General features: G+C 37.4%; 2 protein-coding genes and 1 long non-coding RNA gene across 8 annotated transcripts; 1 reads left to right on the top strand and 2 right to left on the bottom strand.

Annotated features, from left to right (window-relative positions):
- Positions 1-6893: 6893 nt before the first annotated feature.
- Positions 6894-10971, top strand: LOC110899942. Of its 6 annotated transcripts, none has more exons than XR_004876420.1 (7): positions 8395-8524; positions 9055-9184; positions 9279-9336; positions 9442-9558; positions 9772-10011; positions 10168-10289; positions 10593-10966. It is a non-coding gene; the product is annotated as an uncharacterized LOC110899942 (long non-coding RNA). The 6 variants fall into 6 exon arrangements; XR_002570658.2 differs by having other exon boundaries at positions 10126-10289; positions 10593-10921; XR_004876419.1 differs by having other exon boundaries at positions 10126-10378; positions 10593-10854.
- Positions 10972-12829: 1858 nt separating this feature from the next.
- On the bottom strand, positions 12830-13462 carry LOC110902097 (putative disease resistance protein At3g14460). Its single transcript, XM_022148835.1, has one exon. The coding sequence runs from the start codon at positions 13460-13462 to the stop codon at positions 12830-12832; it is 633 nt and encodes a 210-aa protein (XP_022004527.1).
- A 3064-nt stretch (positions 13463-16526) lies between these two features.
- Positions 16527-17150, bottom strand: LOC110902096 (putative disease resistance RPP13-like protein 1). Its single transcript, XM_022148834.1, has one exon. The coding sequence runs from the start codon at positions 17148-17150 to the stop codon at positions 16527-16529; it is 624 nt and encodes a 207-aa protein (XP_022004526.1).
- Between the last annotated feature and the right edge of the window lie 2494 nt (positions 17151-19644).

Raw genomic sequence — 19644 nt, 5'->3', positions numbered from 1 at the left:
ATTTCCTACAAATGAAAGAAACTTTCAGTATGGAACAATTAGCTAAGTTGTATGTAAATGAAATAGTTTCATTACATGGAATTCCTTTATCAATTATTTCTGATAGGGATAGCCGTTTTACCTCTCATTTTGGACAAGTTTCCAAAAAGCAATGGGAACCAAGTTGAATCTAAGCACATCTTATCATCCTCAAACGGACGGACAAAGCGAAAGGACAATTCAGACAATGGAGGACATGCTTAGAGCTTGTGTAATTGATTTCGGAGGTAATTGAGATGACCACTTACCATTAATAGAATTTTCTTACAATAACAGTTATCACACAAGTATCGATGTTGCACCCTTCAAAGCACTTTATGGACGAAAGTGCCAAACTCAAGTCTGTTGGGCAGAAATTGGAGAAAAGCAACTATCTGGACCAGAGATAGTGCAAGAAACAACCGACAAAATTATTCAAGTCAAGGAAAGACTGAAAGCAGCACGTGATCGACAAAAGAGTTATGCTAAAAACAGGCGAAAACCATTGGAGTTTCAGGTAGGAGACAAAGTGTTATTGAAAGTCTCTCCTTGGAAAGGAGTGGTAAGATTCGTAAAAAGGGGAAAGCTAAGCCCAGGTATGTTGGACCTTTTGAGATTATTAGAAAAATACGACCTATAGCCTATCAGCTACAACTGCCAGAGGAAATGGCAGGAATACATGATGTATTTCATGTATGTAATCTCAAGAAATGCTTAGCTGATGAATCACTGGTAGTACCTCTTAAGGATATAGAGGTAAATGAACAAATAAAATTTGTAGAAAGACCCCTACAGATTGAAGACAGGAAAGTCAAGAACCTCAAACACAAGAGATTAGTTCTGGTCAAAGTGAAACGGGACTCCAAGAAAGGACCAGAGTACACTTGGGAGCTTGAGTCAGAAATGTAAAAGAAATATCCACACTTATTCCAGTAGACCTCGAGGACGAGTTCTAAAACAAGGTGGGGAGGATATAACAACCATCCTAATTAATTTTCCGACACCCTAATATAATTAAAATGCCCTTATATGTCTCAATATATACCACGTATGCGAAAACCGAGCCTAAATACCCTTACATATTTAAAAATTAAATAAAAACAAAGTTTTAACATCGCTCGCGGGCCGCGAAGACCTAAGCTTGGTCTTACGCGGGCCGCGACCGAGTGGACATGAGACGCAGCCCTGAGCTGCCACGTGGCGTACAAGTGTTGAGGCTAGAACGGTGACCCGACATGGCTAGGGCCTACCCAGCCTATGTCGCGGGCCGCGAAGGCCCTGGCCGAAGCTTACGCGGGGCGCGATGAATCCCAAAACAGGCCCTATAAATAGCAGGCTTCGGCTGTTCATTCGAATTCGCTCACACACTTTTCTCTCTTGAAATTTCTGATAGTATAAGTTATTCTCGGGCATAATACCCCCTAAATAACGAAGTTCTGTCCCGTTGTAAGTATCATAACCCCGGTTATGTATTAGATACGCTGCCCGATTGATCCAGGGTTCCGTAACGGTTGTCATGGTTCTGTCCGACGTAGTCGTTGGAATGCCGACTCGGGGAGGGTATTACTAATGTAAATATTGGGTTATTATACTAACACGTGTGCATTTGTATATTTAATAGATAATCACCAGGAAATCCTTAAAGGAAACCCTAAGACAGCAATGTGAGTAATCTCTGTTTTCGCAAACTGTTTTTACAAAACCTCACATAATTAATAATATATTAAACAGTTATTGAGTATTTGTATTCTACAATTATCGGTGGTATGTTGGGTTTTGTATACAAAATTTGTTACTACCTTGCGAGGAGTAACATGACCACAAGTCGGGTTGACAGTACCGTGGGTGGTAATTAAGTAGATGGAAACAAATGTAATTGCGCGACCGCCCTCAATACTGTACAATGGTTTTACTCAACTTGATTAAACTGAGATTTACTCACCAGTATTTCCCACTGACAAAATATTTTTAAACGCGTTTCAGGTAACAAAATGTGAAAGCCAAATAAAAGCCAGCTGGACAGTACTGAAGGCTTGGAAAAGTGGCTATAAAGTTACCTAAAATAAATAGATGTTTTTATTAAAAAAAATAGGGATTATCCCTATGAAAATATGTGTACTTAAAACTTGGGATTATTCCCACATGTTTAATATTATGAAAGTGTGGTATTTTACTCTGATAAAATATTTCCTAACTACGATCCTGATGTGATTTCCGCTGCCAAAATGAAAAAAACACCGATACCACTGAAACTGGCCGCGGCCGCCCGTTCCCGGGTTGTTAGGGGACGGGGGTTGCGACACCAAAGAACACCACCCAAGTGGCCAAACTTGAGCTAGCAATGGATAATAACAAACTGGTAACTCAAAATGAGAAAACACAGTCGAAATTTTTAAACATAAAAATCACCACCTCTATTCGTAAACTAGAGTAAATTACATAAAGGAGTTTCCAAAACTACCCACATCCTAAACATTAGAATACTAGAATTAAATTACTGCCTAAGAAACTTAAAGTACAAGTAGGAAAAGCATTGCAAAGTAAACTGCATTAAAAATGCAGTGAACATGAAATAGAAAAATGGAAATAACTATAGGTGGTGGGGAACGTGGGTTGTTTCATTCTGCATGGATTCAACCTCCATCCAATTGACCAGCTTTGACCCATGTGTGTGTTGACGTATTATTTGTTGTTGACCCAAATTCCGCTACTAACCCGGGTTCATGAAGTGAAGCTTCAACGGCTAGTTTAAATAATTTGTTGAGTTTTGTTCCGGGGTCGCTATCGCTATCATCCTCTCTGTCTTCAAGAAAGTTTGCCCTCAAACTTAAATAACCAATCTCATATGCAGGTTTATGGGTACTTGCGATGTCTATCTGTAGGGTTGCAATGGAGATACCACCGTCAACCTCACCTGGGATGGTCTTAGCCGATCCATGAGTGTTCCAAAACAGCTCACTATTGGTTCTCGTACCTGGTATTTTCTGTCCTTTGAATCCAACCTGGAAAAGCTTGTTATCTTTCTGTACATCTTGGATTGAGGACTTGAAAAACATGTTAGCAGTTAGGGTTCGACGTTCAAGCGTATTACATCAATGGGAGTAAAGTTATCTTTCTACCATCCTTGACAAAAGAGTAAGTATTTTTATACCCATCGTGAACAACCTTCCGTATTCGTGGACATCAATTTGTTGAGGCTCTATAGCGAAAACAACGCCGTGAGTGCTTTGATGTAGTAGTGAAACTCTCTGGTAAGTCTATCGTCTTCGAAGGGGGTGGTACAGTAGGTGTAAGGGAAGATGGAGTCGGTGCAGGTGCGATAATTTTGATCACTGGCTTGGACACTTCCAACTTACCATGAGTCCTTTGTTGAGCCTCTACTTTATGTGACATAAGGGTGAGTTCGGCCAATGTTGAGTACGCATGCAACTCGACCACATTTGCAATTCTTGGTTCCAATCCTCCTAAATATCTCACGAGGGTTTGCGGGTCATCCGGGTTCAAATCACACTTCAAAAGAAGGTGTTCAAACTCCTGGGAAAACTCTTCAATGGTTCTTGTCCCTTGCTTGATGAAATGCAGTTTAGAAAAGCTCTCTTGAAGATAGTATGGAGGCATAAATTTTGACTTTAGGAGTTTCTTCATCTTGCTCCAAGATCAGACCTTTTCCTTACCCAGTTTCTCTCGTTGGGAACACACATTTGCCTACCAAATTGATGCATACTTCCTTAGCTTCAAAGCAACAAGTTTCGCCTTCTTTCCTCCACTGTGTGCTTATAATCAAATACCCTCTCCACAGTTCGAAGCCATTCTACAAACTCGTCTGGGTCAAGCTTTCCATCGTACTCTGGAATGTCAAATTTGATGTCGGTGTGGTTTCGGTTGTTAGGAGATCGACGACCATAAGGGTTATAGTCACCGGCTTGGGAGAACTCATCGGTATCATATTCATCATCAGAGGTCTGTATCGAGGAGGGGTTCGGTCATTTTATCTTCGTCTCTGTACGGCTAAAGTTAACTCCCGCACTTAATCTTGTAGGTCTTTTATCTGCTGTTCCATGGCTGTAAAATGAATACTGATATAAATGGTGACAAATTGTTTGTTACGAAATGGATTGGAGACGAAACGGGATGTGTTTCGGCTCTGATACCAGATGATGTAAATCAAAGTATCAACGGATAGGATTTTCGAAGTTTTAAACGAAATGAATGACAGCGACCGATCAAGAAACACCACTTGATCAATTCCGTCGAGCGAACCTAAACGAAGTTTCGGATACAGAAACACCACCGAGACTCACGATCAGGGTCCAAAGAACACCACCCAAGTGGCCAAACCTGAGCTAGCAATGGAGAATAACAAACTGGTAACTCAAAATGAGAAAACACAGTCGAAATTTTTAAACATAAAAATCACCACCTCTATTCGTAAACTGGAGTAAATTACATAAAGGAGTTTCCAAAACTACCCATGTCCTAAACATTAGAAAACTAGAATTAAATTACTACCTAAGAAGCTTAAAGTACAAGTAGGAAAAGCATTGCAAAGTAAACTGCATTAAAAATGCAGTGAACATGAAATAGAAAAATGGAAATAACTATAGGTGGTGGGGAACGTGGGTTTTTTTTATTCTGCATGGATTCAACCTCCATCCAATTGACCAACTTTGACCCATGTGTGTGTTGACGTATTATTTGTTGTTGACCCAAATTCCGCTACTGACTCGGGTTCATGAAGTGAAGCTTCAACGACTAGTTTAAATAATTTGTTAAGTTTTGTTCCGGGGTCGCTACCGCTATCAGGTTGGTTGCCTTGCGATCGTCGATCCACAGGGGGATTTGCTGTATACTTGGGATCTAATCTTATTTCATGGACTGCACGGAAACAACAGACTGTATCTCAATCTTCCACTGGGTCAGAATACAAAGCAATTGCTAATACTATTGCAGAACTAATATGGTTGAAATCTCTTTTTCAAGAGCTTGGAATAGTGAATCGTTTGCCTACACTTTGGTGTGACAATCTTGGTGCAACCTGTCTTTCTGCCAATCCGGTATTCCACGCACGTACTAAGCATGTTGAAGTTGATTTTCATTTTGTCCGTGAACAAGTGGCTCAAGGGATGTTAAATGTTAAGTTCATTGCAACTAATGATCAAATTGTTGATGTCTTTACCAAGCCTCTATCCTCTCAGAGGTTTCTATCACTACGGTCCAAGTTGCAGGTCGTTCCCCGCCCTCAACTTGCGGGGGAATATTAGATTAGTGGTGTAGATATAATTAGTTTATAATAGAGGGTACTAGAATGTAACTTAGTCATCTATATAATCCATATTGTAATCAGCAATTTATGAATAATACGATACCATGATTTAATTATCACCACCACCACCACCGTCATCACCACCACCAACGTCCACCATCCACCGCCAACGTCCACCCCCCACCGCCACCGTCTACCACCACCGTCCACCACCCACCCACCGTCCGCCACCACCACCCACCACCACTATCCGTACTCCACCACCCGTTTATTTTTGAAGTCTACATACTTTAAAAAAACAAACAGTCTTCTTCTTGCAGACTGCAGAAGTTTGGTCCACCTCTTCTTTTACAATGTCTACAGATGTGGTCCGCAGACTGCAGACATTTTACCTCTTAAAAAACAAACAACACCTTATTGTTGATATTCGCACCGGACATTCATTTGCTATTTATAATCTAATGTGTTCAAACTTTTATTTTATACATTATGTTGGATGGAAAATGGAAAATTGAAATATGCCCAAATTTATAAATTAAACTCCCAATATGGCAGATGTGTGTTGTGAGCAGTCTTCCATTATCCATTTATATTTTACACAATGAGAATAATATGCCTTTCTTATTTCATTTCAAGATTTTTACAGAATGATTATGTTGGTACGAATGGAGCTTGACAGTTGAATACCACAGAAATGATAAGCAGTGGTTTGTAAATTGCTTCATTGTGTAAAGTCCAACAACTGGAAAAAGCGGAAGCTATTATAATTGATGCTATAAGGTTAGGAACACTACCGGATATTGTTACATACAACACATTAGTTGCTGAATATTCTCGTTTTGTTGACCTTGATGCAGGCTATTCTATCCCGAATATGTACATACTGCAGTAATCGATGGGCTATGCAGAGCAGGTAATATTGAAAACATTTGAGATGTATGGATACATTGGGTTTTGATTCGAATTTAGTTGCATACAATTGCATGGTTATGTTAAGCTGGAAACCTGTTGTGCAAATTCATCTTCACAAAACATTCCGAATGGCTTTAAGGGGATGCTTAAGTGTTCAGCTGTGTACACACCTTACTTGGAGTTCTTTTTCTCTGAGGTAATTCATGATCTCCTTTCAAGTTTCTCCAAGTATCATTGCCTTTAGTTCGGTGTGCATTATAGATGCTGCAAATCGTTGCAGAGTGCCATTAGTAACTCTTTTCTGTGCAACAAGAGGTGGCAAAATGGTCAACGCTCGGGTTGGGCAACACATGAAACACTTTGTCCAAATTACATGCATTTATGACATTCAAAGCTTATAGAACCATCAAAGGCCCATTCAAAGGTTCATATTGGACCACCAGCCTGTTAAATCAAAATCATAGCAAGAAAATGGCACATCAACACTACCATTATCTTCATGCCAATTACTCTGGGGCTCAAAATGGTTTATTTACTGGCTAAAGAAATACTTAAGGACACACAAATACTTCATAACGAGATTATATGAAGAAAGAAAGTTTAAGAATACTTAAGAAAGATTCATAACGAGATTAGTGTTCACCTCGTGGATAACGAGATTTTTGTTCAGCTCCTGGATGTGTTTATTGTTTGCATTTTTTTTTTTTTTTTTTTTTTTTGAAGTTTCTAGCAAAGCTGTACTGAATATATATCAATTTTACATTTATGTTTCAGGTACATATACTTAAATTTGATGTGTACGACGGAGGATGGGGCTTCAATTATTTTAATGAGATTACATGAAGAAAGAAAGATTCAAAAGGGCTTCACATGAAAGAAAAATACAGGTAACGATGACTGAATTGGATGAATTTATGACGTTGCACATGATGCTTGTAAATTAATTGTTAGATTTTTGATGTTAAGCTAGTGTTTGGATCTGCTAAACAATAATCCTGGAAAAACAATGATGTAACATCACCTATGTATCAACAATACTTCTCAGGTATATAAAATCATATCTTCTATTTATCAAACATGATGTGGCCACATCTATTTTAAAGAGATTAAAATGTATTTTTTTTTAGATAAAATGATGAATTTTTTTATATGTAAAATTAAATATAAACTCAAAAAATGATAAGGAGAAGAGGCATGCATCTTCATTAATCCCTGATGTGTTGATTAGAAATTAAAGGCTTTAGTCTGGTAATGCATCAATGGGCATATGCATCATACTTAGGAGGGCATTGGTAATTAATTTTCATAATGCCTTACCCCTCAACAGTATATAATCCGAGTCAACCCATATAATCCGAGTCAACCCAGATTTTGTAACAGAAGGTTGAAACCTCTCTCCACTAGCATTAGCGATGCACCAATCACTAATAGAGTAATATGTATATACAGAAAATACAATCTGCAATCTGACCCATTACCAACATAATACAATCGGAGTCAACACGTTTTTTTATACTAGAAGGTTGAAATCGCCATCAAGTATTCATAAAAAAGAATCCAACATCATAATCTGCAATGATCATTCCATTTACAGGTGTGTTTTATTCACCACATAATACACCAAAAAACATCTTTTGTACATGTTGATCATAGACATCACAAATAGAAACCGCACATTGTCATTATCATTGTAATTATTTGTTTTGGCAAATCTCTAGCAAAATGCTTCCCCTCACGATTTAGCCTGCACCATGATATCAGCCAAGGATATAACCAAAAGGTCAGTTTCCTCATAGATAAACTTGTCAAATTAAAAAAAAAAAAATCATTCTATTTTGTCTACAGATATACAAAATAGTAACTGGCATTGTCATACGGGTACAAACATAATTCAAGTAATCCGTGATTTCTACATTTTCATACATCTGCAGGGCTTCAATAGGGAGTCACAAGATGGGAAATATAACTATATAATAATTTGTTTATTTGATCAAATCATTAAATAAATTTATCAAAATAAATGAGTCTAGATCTTAATTTACCAATAAAAAAAAGAGAACTGGACAATATCTATTATCTATTATATATAATAAATGAAAAAAATATGGGACACGTGTCGCAATATTAGGGCTTCTTAGATGTGGTTTTGGCGGGAAATTGGATGGGTTGACACGGGATCCGTATTATGTTTTTATGACCCGTTCCTGTACTCCTCTTCTCTTCTCACGCACGCTTCTTTAACAAAACCCTAGATTTCCATTTGTTCATCCTTCTTCTCCTTCAAGCTCTGTAATCCATCAACCTCTGCAATCGAATCGATTCAACCATCAGGTACACCTTTATTATTGCTCATTTTTCACGATTTATAACCATACTCTTTCGAACCCTAATTTTCCATCGACGCCATTCTCTTCAAGGTGCGTTTTGGTACGCCGCCACATTAGAGATTCTGCTTTTATGCTCTAATACATATTGCAATAGTGAAATTAATCGGTTTCTTCTTTTTTTTTTACGTGTAAGATGGAGCTTCGAACATCCACTGAAAAGGGGCAGGGTTTAGGGTACATCGTAATTCGTAAACATTATATTTAAGAATACATTAAACTGTTTATATAAATTGTTTGATGTTCATGAAACTTAATTACACAGACTACATTTACATAAATTGTTTGATGTTCATTAAACTTAATGATGAATCTGTCATACATATGAATGATATGATTGTTCTTAAGTTTTATTGTTTTGTAGGATAATTCCACTGCAAAAAACCTTAGAATTTATTAATTACTGTTTTGTTTTTGTATCAGATATGAATGATTTTAAGATTATATTTCATGAATTGTCTGATTTTTCTGTACCAGATTTAAAGCAGAATAATGTGGGACAGAAAGAAAGAAGAAACCGGGGAGTCTTAGGTAATATCGGCAATCTTGCTCCAACCATTGTTGTCGAAACTGGAAAACCGACTCATATATGTCGCCCCATCACAAGGTTCTTGGCTTAAATTTGATTTGATTATGAAGTCATTGTTTGTAAGATATATGTTATTATTGTTCTTGACTTAATTTGATATGATTTTGATTAGAAATTATTGTGCCCAATTGGCTGCAAATGCACAAGGAGCAGCAGGCAAGAATGTTAAGGTAGGTGTTTAGTTGTATTAGTTTTGTTTTTGATAGGTTATAGAAATTTGTATTGATTTTAAATTACTTATCTGTTCATAATATTCTGTTACTTTACTTGACCAGGTAGCAAAGGATGAAGGGTTTGAGCTGCCATACAGTTATGAAGAAGCTTCTCAAAGAACCTAAATTCTCATTCTACCCTTTGACTATTAATTCCATGCTCTGGCGTTGGAAGCCATGGTATGTGAAATTGTTTTATATGTTTTGTTTTTAAATGATTGACAATTATCCTATGTATTAAAAAAATGTGATATGGTTAACTTAGAAATTGAATAATAACAGCAGTGTTATATATTGTTTTTAAATCGAATCGCGGACCGGATCTCATTCGTCTACTGCTCGTCGAACAATAACAACAGTGTTATATATTGTTTTGCTGATTCGCCTATGCAGTTCCAGCTTAGCAGTGATACGATCTTAGATCTACAGGCGACTGAATAGGCTAATAATGTGATGCTAAAGGCCTAGAAGAAACACGAACTCGGTTTTTCCGTTCCCAAATAATCACGAGGAAAGAAAAACCGTATTCGAAAGAAAGTGTCGAAGACGGGAGGATATCCAAACAATCTGCAATTTTTACGGAACCAATTGTGCGACCAAAGATGTTCGACGGCGTGTTACTTTGCGTTGAAGGTATTGAATCTTCTCACTCTTTTAAAAATAGTATTTGTTAACTAAAATTTGTTAATGCTTTGGTGCTTTGGCTTCAAAATATTTTTTAACTGATTTTTTATCATTTTTTTAAAGGCTATAGCTGGTATGTGTCGTTCAATGACATGTCTGACGTAGGTAAGGGTCGCGGTAAAAAAGGTGTAAACAAGGATGTGGTGGAGTTGCGAATGCTCTTGACGCTTTGTGCACAAGCCGTTGCGGCTAATGACCAAAGGGGTGCATTCGATCTACTAAATCAGGTATGAAAACACGCCAGACACCAGGCGCCACCTCAGCTGCTTTTGATATGAAAACTCCAGCAATTTCTAACATGTCGTTGTCACACGAGGTTAACATTTGATATTTTATTATTAAGTTATATGTCACAAGTTATAATAATATCATGGTGCTCCTCTGAAGCTCGATGGCTAACAACAAATTACATAATAACACTATATTAGTCCATATAAAACAAGCACTTAAAGATGATTAGTAACACTATATTAGTCCATATAAAACAATTGATTGCATTTTTTTTTTATCTATTTTATTTTAAATTTTAGTTCTGCAAATGACAATGGAGGATGGCTTCAAGAACTTGATGGCGACGGAAGAACTCCACGGTGATGGCAGTTAGGGTGAAGAGGATGGCTTCAAGAATTGGTCTACTTTGCTATGTTACTAATTGTTCACTGTAGGTTGTTGGTTGTAGTGGTTCTGCATTGTTGGTGCCATTGTAAAGGGGACCATACAATGCTCAATTTTTGGTGGATTTTATATAATAAATAGCTGAACCTCAATATTAGAAAAAAAAGTATTGTTTTGTGTTGTCTTATTGTAGTCATGGCTTTTGGTTGGTGTTAATTGTATATTAAAAGACTATTTTTATACTTTTTTGGTTCTTTTTTGTAAAAGAGGCTCGATTTACTCAAAAAAAGGTTTTGGCAACTTGAAGGATTTGATCTACAAAGGGGCTCGACTATCTTTAAATTATATTTCCACTTGTCACTAATTTATGTAACATGGCACTTTGTTTGTATTTTATTTTATTTTCACACTTAATGTTTATCTAAATAATTTTCTCCAACCCGGGAAGCAGGGGTGATGACCTAGTATCATATGAAGTAAACCAGAAATCAAGAAGAATCTCTAATAAAAGTGAAGGTAATGACATAAACTCAAGAAACAAATGCGGTACAATCCGAAATGGACTCTAAAATAACTCTATTTGATGTCAATAACCAAAACCAGCCTTGAACAGATTCAAAATAGTTTTACCACTTTCAAGTTTTGACTTTATCAAACCACAGACCAACATGGTATAAATAACAAATGCAAATCGAATTGGATACTCATTCAAAAATGGGGGAGTTTACTTATCCATTTCGAGATAGTTTAATAAAAACTATATTCAAAATAGTATTACATGCAAATGAAACCATAGAAAAGCCATATGAATTTGATTACTAGTGAACCATGATTAACTTGAACAATTTAATAAACAATTTTAACAAAAAAAAAAAGAAAAAGAAAAATAAATAAGTCAACAATATATATATATTTGAGATGACATTTAAAATTGCTTGTTTGGAAAAAAAAAGGGCAAAATAAATCAATGATTTAATTTAAAACATAAAGGGGGAGAGAGACCTTCATATTAACTTCAAGAATATGAGACTATGCTGATACAGGGGATATGGGAGATGAGAGGCCAGTAACTCCGGTTTTTACTGCATCTTTCTTTCAGACCTCCTTGGCAATCACCCCAGATCTCTAAACTCAAGAGTGAAGGCAACGACATTTCTGGTAGATCCATCATGTTTGGGCATTCGGAAAAAGAGAGATGGTGGAGGGAGGTGAGGTGTTGGGGATGTGAAGACACTTTCTTCAGATTAGGGCAATTGAAAAAAGAGAGACGTTGGAGGTGTTGGAATCCCACTGAAAAAGATTCCAGTTTCTGAAATTCAATTATTTCAAGAGAAGTAAGAGATGAAGGAAGAAGATGAGAAAATTCACTACAACTACGACCTCCATCTTCAACACCACCGTATAACTTTAGTTTCACAAGTGAGGTTGGAAAATTTTGTGGGCCCCACTCGGAGAAGGGCTTCTTCAACTTCCCTATTTCTAAAGAACGCAATTTGGGAGGCCAAACCCAACCAGGTAAAGAAGCATCCATTCTTGGACAATCACTTATGCTCAGTTCCTTCAATGATGTCAAATTGTCACCAAGAAAAACATCCAATTTGGGACAATTACGTATTTCTAGTCTCTCCAGCGATATCAAATTGACACCCGGAAACATCCAATTTGGGACAATTTCTTATTCCCAGTTTCTTTAAGGATGTTAAAGTGTCTGGAAATGACTCAAGGTTTTCACAGTTGTCTATAATCAATGTGGTGAGGTGAACCAAGCAATTCAGTTCAATGATTGATTTCAGATTTGGCCAATCACTTATATATACATGTTCAAGCATCGGCATGCTGCTTCTGTTGTTGTTCGTCTTTTGTCCTCCCCAACCCCTTTCTATTAGTTTCCTGCAACTAATGATTTCAAGTGACCTGAGCTTCTCCTGTCCTCCTTTTGGAAAGGACACATCTGTCATTGAACTACAACCACATACAGTCAACTCCTCAACGCCATCTGGGCAACTGCAACGCTCCATATTCTTACAATGATACACTCCTAATATCCTAAGAGATGTTAGGATGTTGCTCCTACAATTATCCTCCTCCTCCTCCTGTTTCTCTCCTAAACTTACCAAATTATCACAACCATGCACTCCCAATTTACTCAGCTTCACAAGAATCTTGCATCTACATCTGATTTCACCAGGTACCTTATTTCATTACAGCTCTGTATGCTTAATTCTTCAACTGCCCCAAGATACTCTATAACACCTCCCCACACCACATCATTAAGCCCTGATATATCTTCTATTTCCAACTTGGTGACTGCTGAAGCTACTTCAACCAGACTTCTCAACACACCACTGTCACAGTTATCTAATTCTAGAACATTCAATGAAGGCATTGCTTCAAGTGTGACTTCAACCAAATTAGGACAACCATTTATTTGAGGCTTTTGCAAGCATGGAAACACAGCCCCTGACCATTTCTTCCACTCACGCATATCATCAAAACTCAGAATTTCAAGTGAAGGAAATGCGCAACCAGTCCCAGATAACTCAAAACCCACAGCTTCCACCCCATATAAGCCTTCTATAACCAACTTCTTGAGAGACGGTAGCTGCCCAAGTGGCGGTAGGGATGTACATCTCTTACAACCCCCTATTGACACATGCTTCAAATGAAGAAACAAGGGATCTCCAATCCAGTTTGGAAACTCTAATCCCCCATATGACCTAATTTTCAATTGTATTAAATTATCATCACAAGGCTTCAACTCTTTTAGGACTGCTTTTTCAAGCATTTCATTTCGTGAATCATGTAGCTCATCACTCCATACAAGCTCTAACTCACTAAGCTTCTATTGTGAAAAGTTCGCCTCATGTACATAGGTTGCATTTTGCACTTTTTCCAAACCTACAACGGAAATTTTTTCATATAGATTCTTAAAGTCTTTAAGTCTGGCTATTTCACTTGTTAGAATATTATAAACATAATTTCGTATTTATATGTAACGATTTATAGGATATATAAACTTATATGTATGTATGTAAAATCGAGGAGGTGTGTCTTATGGATTGTGTCGGTTTCGAATGGTGGTTATTCCCGCCAAACTCAACCGTCCCTCCAACCGTTTCTCCTCCCAATGTATTTAAGTCTTTTGCCGGGAATTCTCTCGGCACCAAGACAATTATAACTGTTAGTAATTGTCCACATTTATCACATCATCGTTTGTCCAACTTTCAAGCCATTCTCAAACTGTTTATCGACATCATGAACAACAATTCTTGTGATGATTCCGTTGTGTCGAGTTCTGGAGGCCAACATAGTGGTATCAGAGCGACAGGTTACTCCAATCTTAGGGCAACATCTACAACTATTCCGTGTCAACATTGTGCAGACGAAAAAAGGGGAAGAAGGTGGCTAGTAAAACGATGTTACTACTGCAATAATCCGGGCCATCAAGTTTCAAACTGTAAGAGGAAAGAAAGTGATGAAGAAACTCAATTAATACGTCTTGCAATCAACACCGGGGTACAACAACGTGATGTGAAGAATGAAGAACACAGAAGTAGTTGGGAACCAGAATTCATAGTGACCGGAACAGATGGTGGCTTATGGTCGGAAATTTGGTATGTCAGTAAATCTCTAAAAAATCATTTCTCTGGAAATTTAAACATGTTCAAACGTATTAAGAGCATGAAAGGGGTAGAGTCAAACACGGGTGAAAATCAGTTTTACTTCATAAGGGGTATCGGTGTTACGGAAGTAATTTCAGGAATCGAAAGAATTCGGATTCAAAGTGTGTTTTACTCGCAAGACATAGATAGGAATGTCTTAAGTTATGATCAACTAATCACACAAGGGTTTACTGTTAAATTCTCTGGGGATAAGTGTAAACTTTATCCTACATTTAGTGTTCCTCTAATAAATGGTATAGATGCAAAATCTGGGTTAACTAAGGAAGAAGAAATGGGGATTTTAGAGAAACAGAAAGTGATGAATAAAGAAGAAGAGTTTATGGCTTTCAAGAACGATTATTTAAACAGTTATTTCGAAAAACTTGAAATATCATCAAACGAACCGGATTGGAACGTGATGATACTTCAAACTTTGAAATTTAAAGATTTCTTAGATTGCAAGGCTTTACTCGACATGATGGACGATGAAGAGTATATTGGAAAGTATAAGTATATTCTTCAAACAAAATTTGAAGAAATGGTAGAATGGTTTATGATAAAGAAACTGGGAATAACCACCAGACCATTACCGGCCTATGCGTCGAATAATCGGAAGGTGTTTTTGCTGGATCTGTATCTAGAAATAGAAAAGGAAGGAGGACACAGAAGTGTGACTGAGAATAATCTGTGGCCTAAGGTGGCCAAAGATATGGGATTCGAATACAGTGATGGTGAGTTAATGCGTCTCATATATGTGATGTATCTGGACGTCCTTGTCTACTACTATAAGTTTAAGATCGTTCAGTCAGGAGTCAGTGAAAGGGATAATTCAGATGATAAGGAAGTGCTGGAATCCAAGATGGATATGCGGAGCAGCCGCAGTGAAGGAGAAGACATCAAGAATGACATAGAAGAAGATGACTGTCGAGATGGTGCAGGAAGTCCAAAGAAGCACTATGCATTTTTCACAAATGATGGCTGGAACGAGATCAAGAGACGAAGACAAGCCAGGAGAATCTTCGATTTCAACAGGGCAAAGGCAGCTGTGGATGCGGCTAATGAAAGTGTTCTGCAACATTCTCGTAGACTCAATTATGTTTAGGGGAGAGTGTTAGAATATTATAAACATAATTTCGTATTTATATGTAACGATTTATAGGATATATAAACTTATATGTATGTATGTAAAATCAAGGAGGTGTGTCTTATGGATTGTGTCGGTTTCGAATGGTGGTTATTCCCGCCAAACTCAACCGTCCCTCCAACCGTTTCTCCTCCCAATGTATTTAAGTCTTTTTCCGGGAATTCTCTCGGCACCAAGACAATTATAACTGTTAGTAATTGTCCACATTTATCACATCATCGTTTGTCCAACTTTCAAGCCATTCTCAAACTGTTTATCGACATCATGAACACCAATTCTTGTGATGATTCCGCTGTGTCGAGTTCTGGAGGCCAACATCACTTCCGCTTAATCTTTCAATGTGAATTGATTTTCGAGAGAGTAATTTGTAGGCTTTTCAACTTGCCAATCCCTGACAACATTTGAAACAAAAGTGGAGTGTCCCTAACATCAAGATGCCTCAGGTTTTTAAGCATTAGGAAGTTGTTAGGCAACTGAGTTAATTCATAACAACCAGATAGGATCAATGTTTGTAGATTGTAGAGATTGCAAACTTTTTCCGGAAGATGTGTGATACGAGTTCGAGATAGATTAAGATATCTCAAGTGACTCAAAGTACCAATGAACTCCGGTACCTCACTTATAACAAAGTGGCTCAAACATAAAACCCTTAACAACGATAACGAAGGAAGCAAATCAGTGAGAAACTTATTGGATAAGAAGAAATCTCTCCAGGTTTTTACTTCCCCAACGTACGTTGCCATGAATGTCCTCAAACTTTTCGCTTTTGTGAATGCCTCAAATTTCGTGTAAGCTACATATTCTTCACGAGCAAATGACATATGGAGGTATTTTCCCCACTGCTCCATCCTAATACTTTTCTCCGACTCATTGTCAAACCTTAAATAAAACTCGGTAGCAATTGATGTCGCCATGTCATTCATGAGGTCATGCATCACAAATAATGATTCATTATTAGGTGCATGTTGAAAAAATGATCTTGACAAGAGCTCGTCAAAGAATTCATGACCCAAGCGTTCTTCGGTTGATATGCTTGTAGTTGGCTAGTGCAAGAACCCTTCTGCCATCCATAATAAAACCAGCTCCTTCTTGTCAAACAGGAAGTCCTTGGGAAACAAGGAGCAGTAAGCAAACAACTGCTTCAAAGTTGCAGAAAGATCATGGTAGCTTAGTCTTAGGGCTGGGAGAATTCCACCTTCATCTTTTAATCTCCATATCTCACTGTTTAACACTTCCTTCCAGTGCTCTACTTCTTCTTTTTTGGTTCTCAACAGTCTACCAAGTGCTATTAAAGCCAAAGGTAACCCACCACATTTTTGCACAATACCTTCAGCATATGGTTTGAGTGACATATGTGAATCAAAGTTATTTACACCTAATGCATGTCGAGCAACTAAAGACAGAGCCTCGTCACCTAGAAGGCTGAGCAACTGCATGTTTAGAGGATTGTAAACCAACTGTTTGAGCAATTGATCCTTTCGTGTTGTTATGATGATTCTACTTCCAGGAGAACATGTATAAAACGGTCTAACAAGGGTTTCCCAATCTGCATAACTTTCAGTCCACACATCATCTAGTACCAAGAGAAATTTTTTACCCCTTAGGTGATCTCCAAGGGCTTCTTGAAGAAGGTTCAGATTTGTAAGATTCTCGTTTACCTTTGCCATAGCTTCAAAGATCTCTTTACTTATACGAAAGCTATCAAACTCATCCGAGACGCAAACCCACGCCTTGAGTTCGAAGTGATCCTTGACTTGTTTTTCATGATACAAAAGCCTAGCCAGCAGGGGCGGAACTAGCAATTAACGAGCCGTAGCACGGGCTACTGCTCAACTTCGTATCGGTAGTGTATTTTTTTGACAGAGGGCGGATTTATGTGGTGGTCAGGGGTTGCCCGGGATACCCAAACAAATATTAGGATACCCATGAGTGTAAGTAAAGATAAAATAAAATGATATTAAGGAAACGAAAAGTTCCGGCGTACAGAAACTTGTAGCGGCTCCGGATAAAGAACGGAGAAGATGAAGTTTGTAATGAATATTTAACTAGCAGGATGCCCGCGCGATGCGGCGGGGGCGACACTTTACATTGCGGTACTCGTTATTATCCTGAACCAAAGTTCATAAGCGAAGTCATCGGTTAGTCTTTAACAAATGGAGTTGTATTAAGGTTACCAAAATATAATAAGCACCAGATAACACATGGTTTACATCAACAAATATTATTAAGTGTAAAGAATCATCAACCAACCTTACAAATTGTATCAAGTTCATAGAGTAGGACATGATAGAACTTCCCATCACTTGCACCATCCCTGCAAATTAAGAACCACAAGAGAACGTAGCTAAATGTTATCATTTTGATTTCTAAATAATCTACCAATATAAATAAAGATGTTCTTTTAACTATAGAAAATGATCCAAAGCGGTTTTTCCCAGTCGCCTTCTCGAAAGATATTAAGAGCTCTCTACACTTAGCATTTCCAAGTTTTTGCATCAACTAATTTTATAATAGATATTTATAAAAACAAATCAATTTTTTTTTAAAAGTTGCATGAAGTTCACATGTGCACCTGATCATGCCTCTATTAACTTTTCAACGTTGAGGATCTTGCTAGGTTTTATACAACTCTTGTATAAAGTCTTGCCTGTGAGGTTATGCACTAACCAGTCCTGCATCCTTTGTAAGTTCTGGCCAATCTTGAAATGCAACAACCTTATTACAAGAACAGTGGTAAGTACAAGCTCAAAACTTCAAAGAAAGATTTGACGGTTTCAAACCAATAATCTAGGAGTTGGGGTTTACTTCTAACGATTCAAAGTGTTAAATTTTTTAAAACATAGACAACCTTTTATGGTTACCGCAACAATCGATGGGTTACTAACCTCCCCATCAACTCCAAATATTATCGTTGGGATATCACTAACGAGGGGTACTTTGGTGGCTTGTACTTATTAAGCATAATTAATCTCATAAACTAAGCTCACTGATATGAAGATGATAATTAAATGTCAAGGCCCATCAAGTATATAAGAGGCCCCATATACAAAAGGTTAACCAGCCGGAGACAGGACCGGGCTCACATGTTCCTGCATTTCATAAACTTTTAACACAATAACTACATATATATGAGTGTAAAATAACAACTACTTAAAAAATTATATTATTTCTTACCGAGTAAGAACTCCAAACTGTAAAGGGACCATGCCGTCTAAAAGTACTATTTAGGACCAGGTACTAATAGTGGCCTCACAACCCTATAGCCAGCTGCTGATAGACCAGCATACCGTTCCGGTGAAGGAGACTACACTGTTCGATAAAGTGGATTATCCCAAATGAGTTTGTAGTTGCCAACAGAGATTGCACAGATGTTACCCTACAAGTTATAATTCAACATTTGAGTATCTGAAATGCTACCCGGTGTTTAAAAAATAAAAAATTGAAACCTATAACAAATACATTACTTACTTGGTCTAAATTATACCATTGAGAAGGCAATATCAACAATGTAACATGTAATACATATAAAACCCAAATCAAAAACATAATAAGAATATCGCCAACCCACCTGTGCGAAAGGCAAAAAAAGTAACGTTGGAAGTTTAATACATTTGTAACTGAACTTATTGTTTTTGTCCCAGATAATTTGTATACTCTATGCCGAATCTAATGTCCTAAAAAACAAGAAAGAAATATTAAATGGTATATATTTATTTGCACAAAAACAAAGGTATTCGTTACTCATTCAAAACAAACATATTATCATTTTGACCCGAACCCATTGAAATTGTTATCCAATCTACCCAACCCTTGTCTGTTTTACTCACGATTGATTATTCCATGACACGGTACGTATGACGTCTCTGTTTCTGTGCTTGGTTCACCTGAATGTTGAGATGTGAAGAGCATTCATATCGAACCCTTTGACCTACATGACAATTAAAAACAAACATAAACGTAACATGCTAATAAAAGATCTAAACTTATGTCATTATAGACCACCAGTTGAACCAAATGAAGGCATATGCTTAACATTTACATCATTGATAGTTTAACAGTTGAGAATCCACCTCTCAAACCATCAGCACCCGAGACATCTTTGACCATCTGTACAATACTCTTTTGCTTCTAGCCACACAAAAGCACTACACCACCATGACA

The sequence above is a fragment of the Helianthus annuus genome, chromosome 13 (genome assembly GCF_002127325.2).
Source record: "Helianthus annuus cultivar XRQ/B chromosome 13, HanXRQr2.0-SUNRISE, whole genome shotgun sequence".
In the NCBI taxonomy this organism is placed as follows: domain Eukaryota; kingdom Viridiplantae; phylum Streptophyta; class Magnoliopsida; order Asterales; family Asteraceae; genus Helianthus; species Helianthus annuus.
Note: the sequence above shows the minus strand (reverse complement) of the source record. Positions and strands in the feature narration are given on the sequence as shown.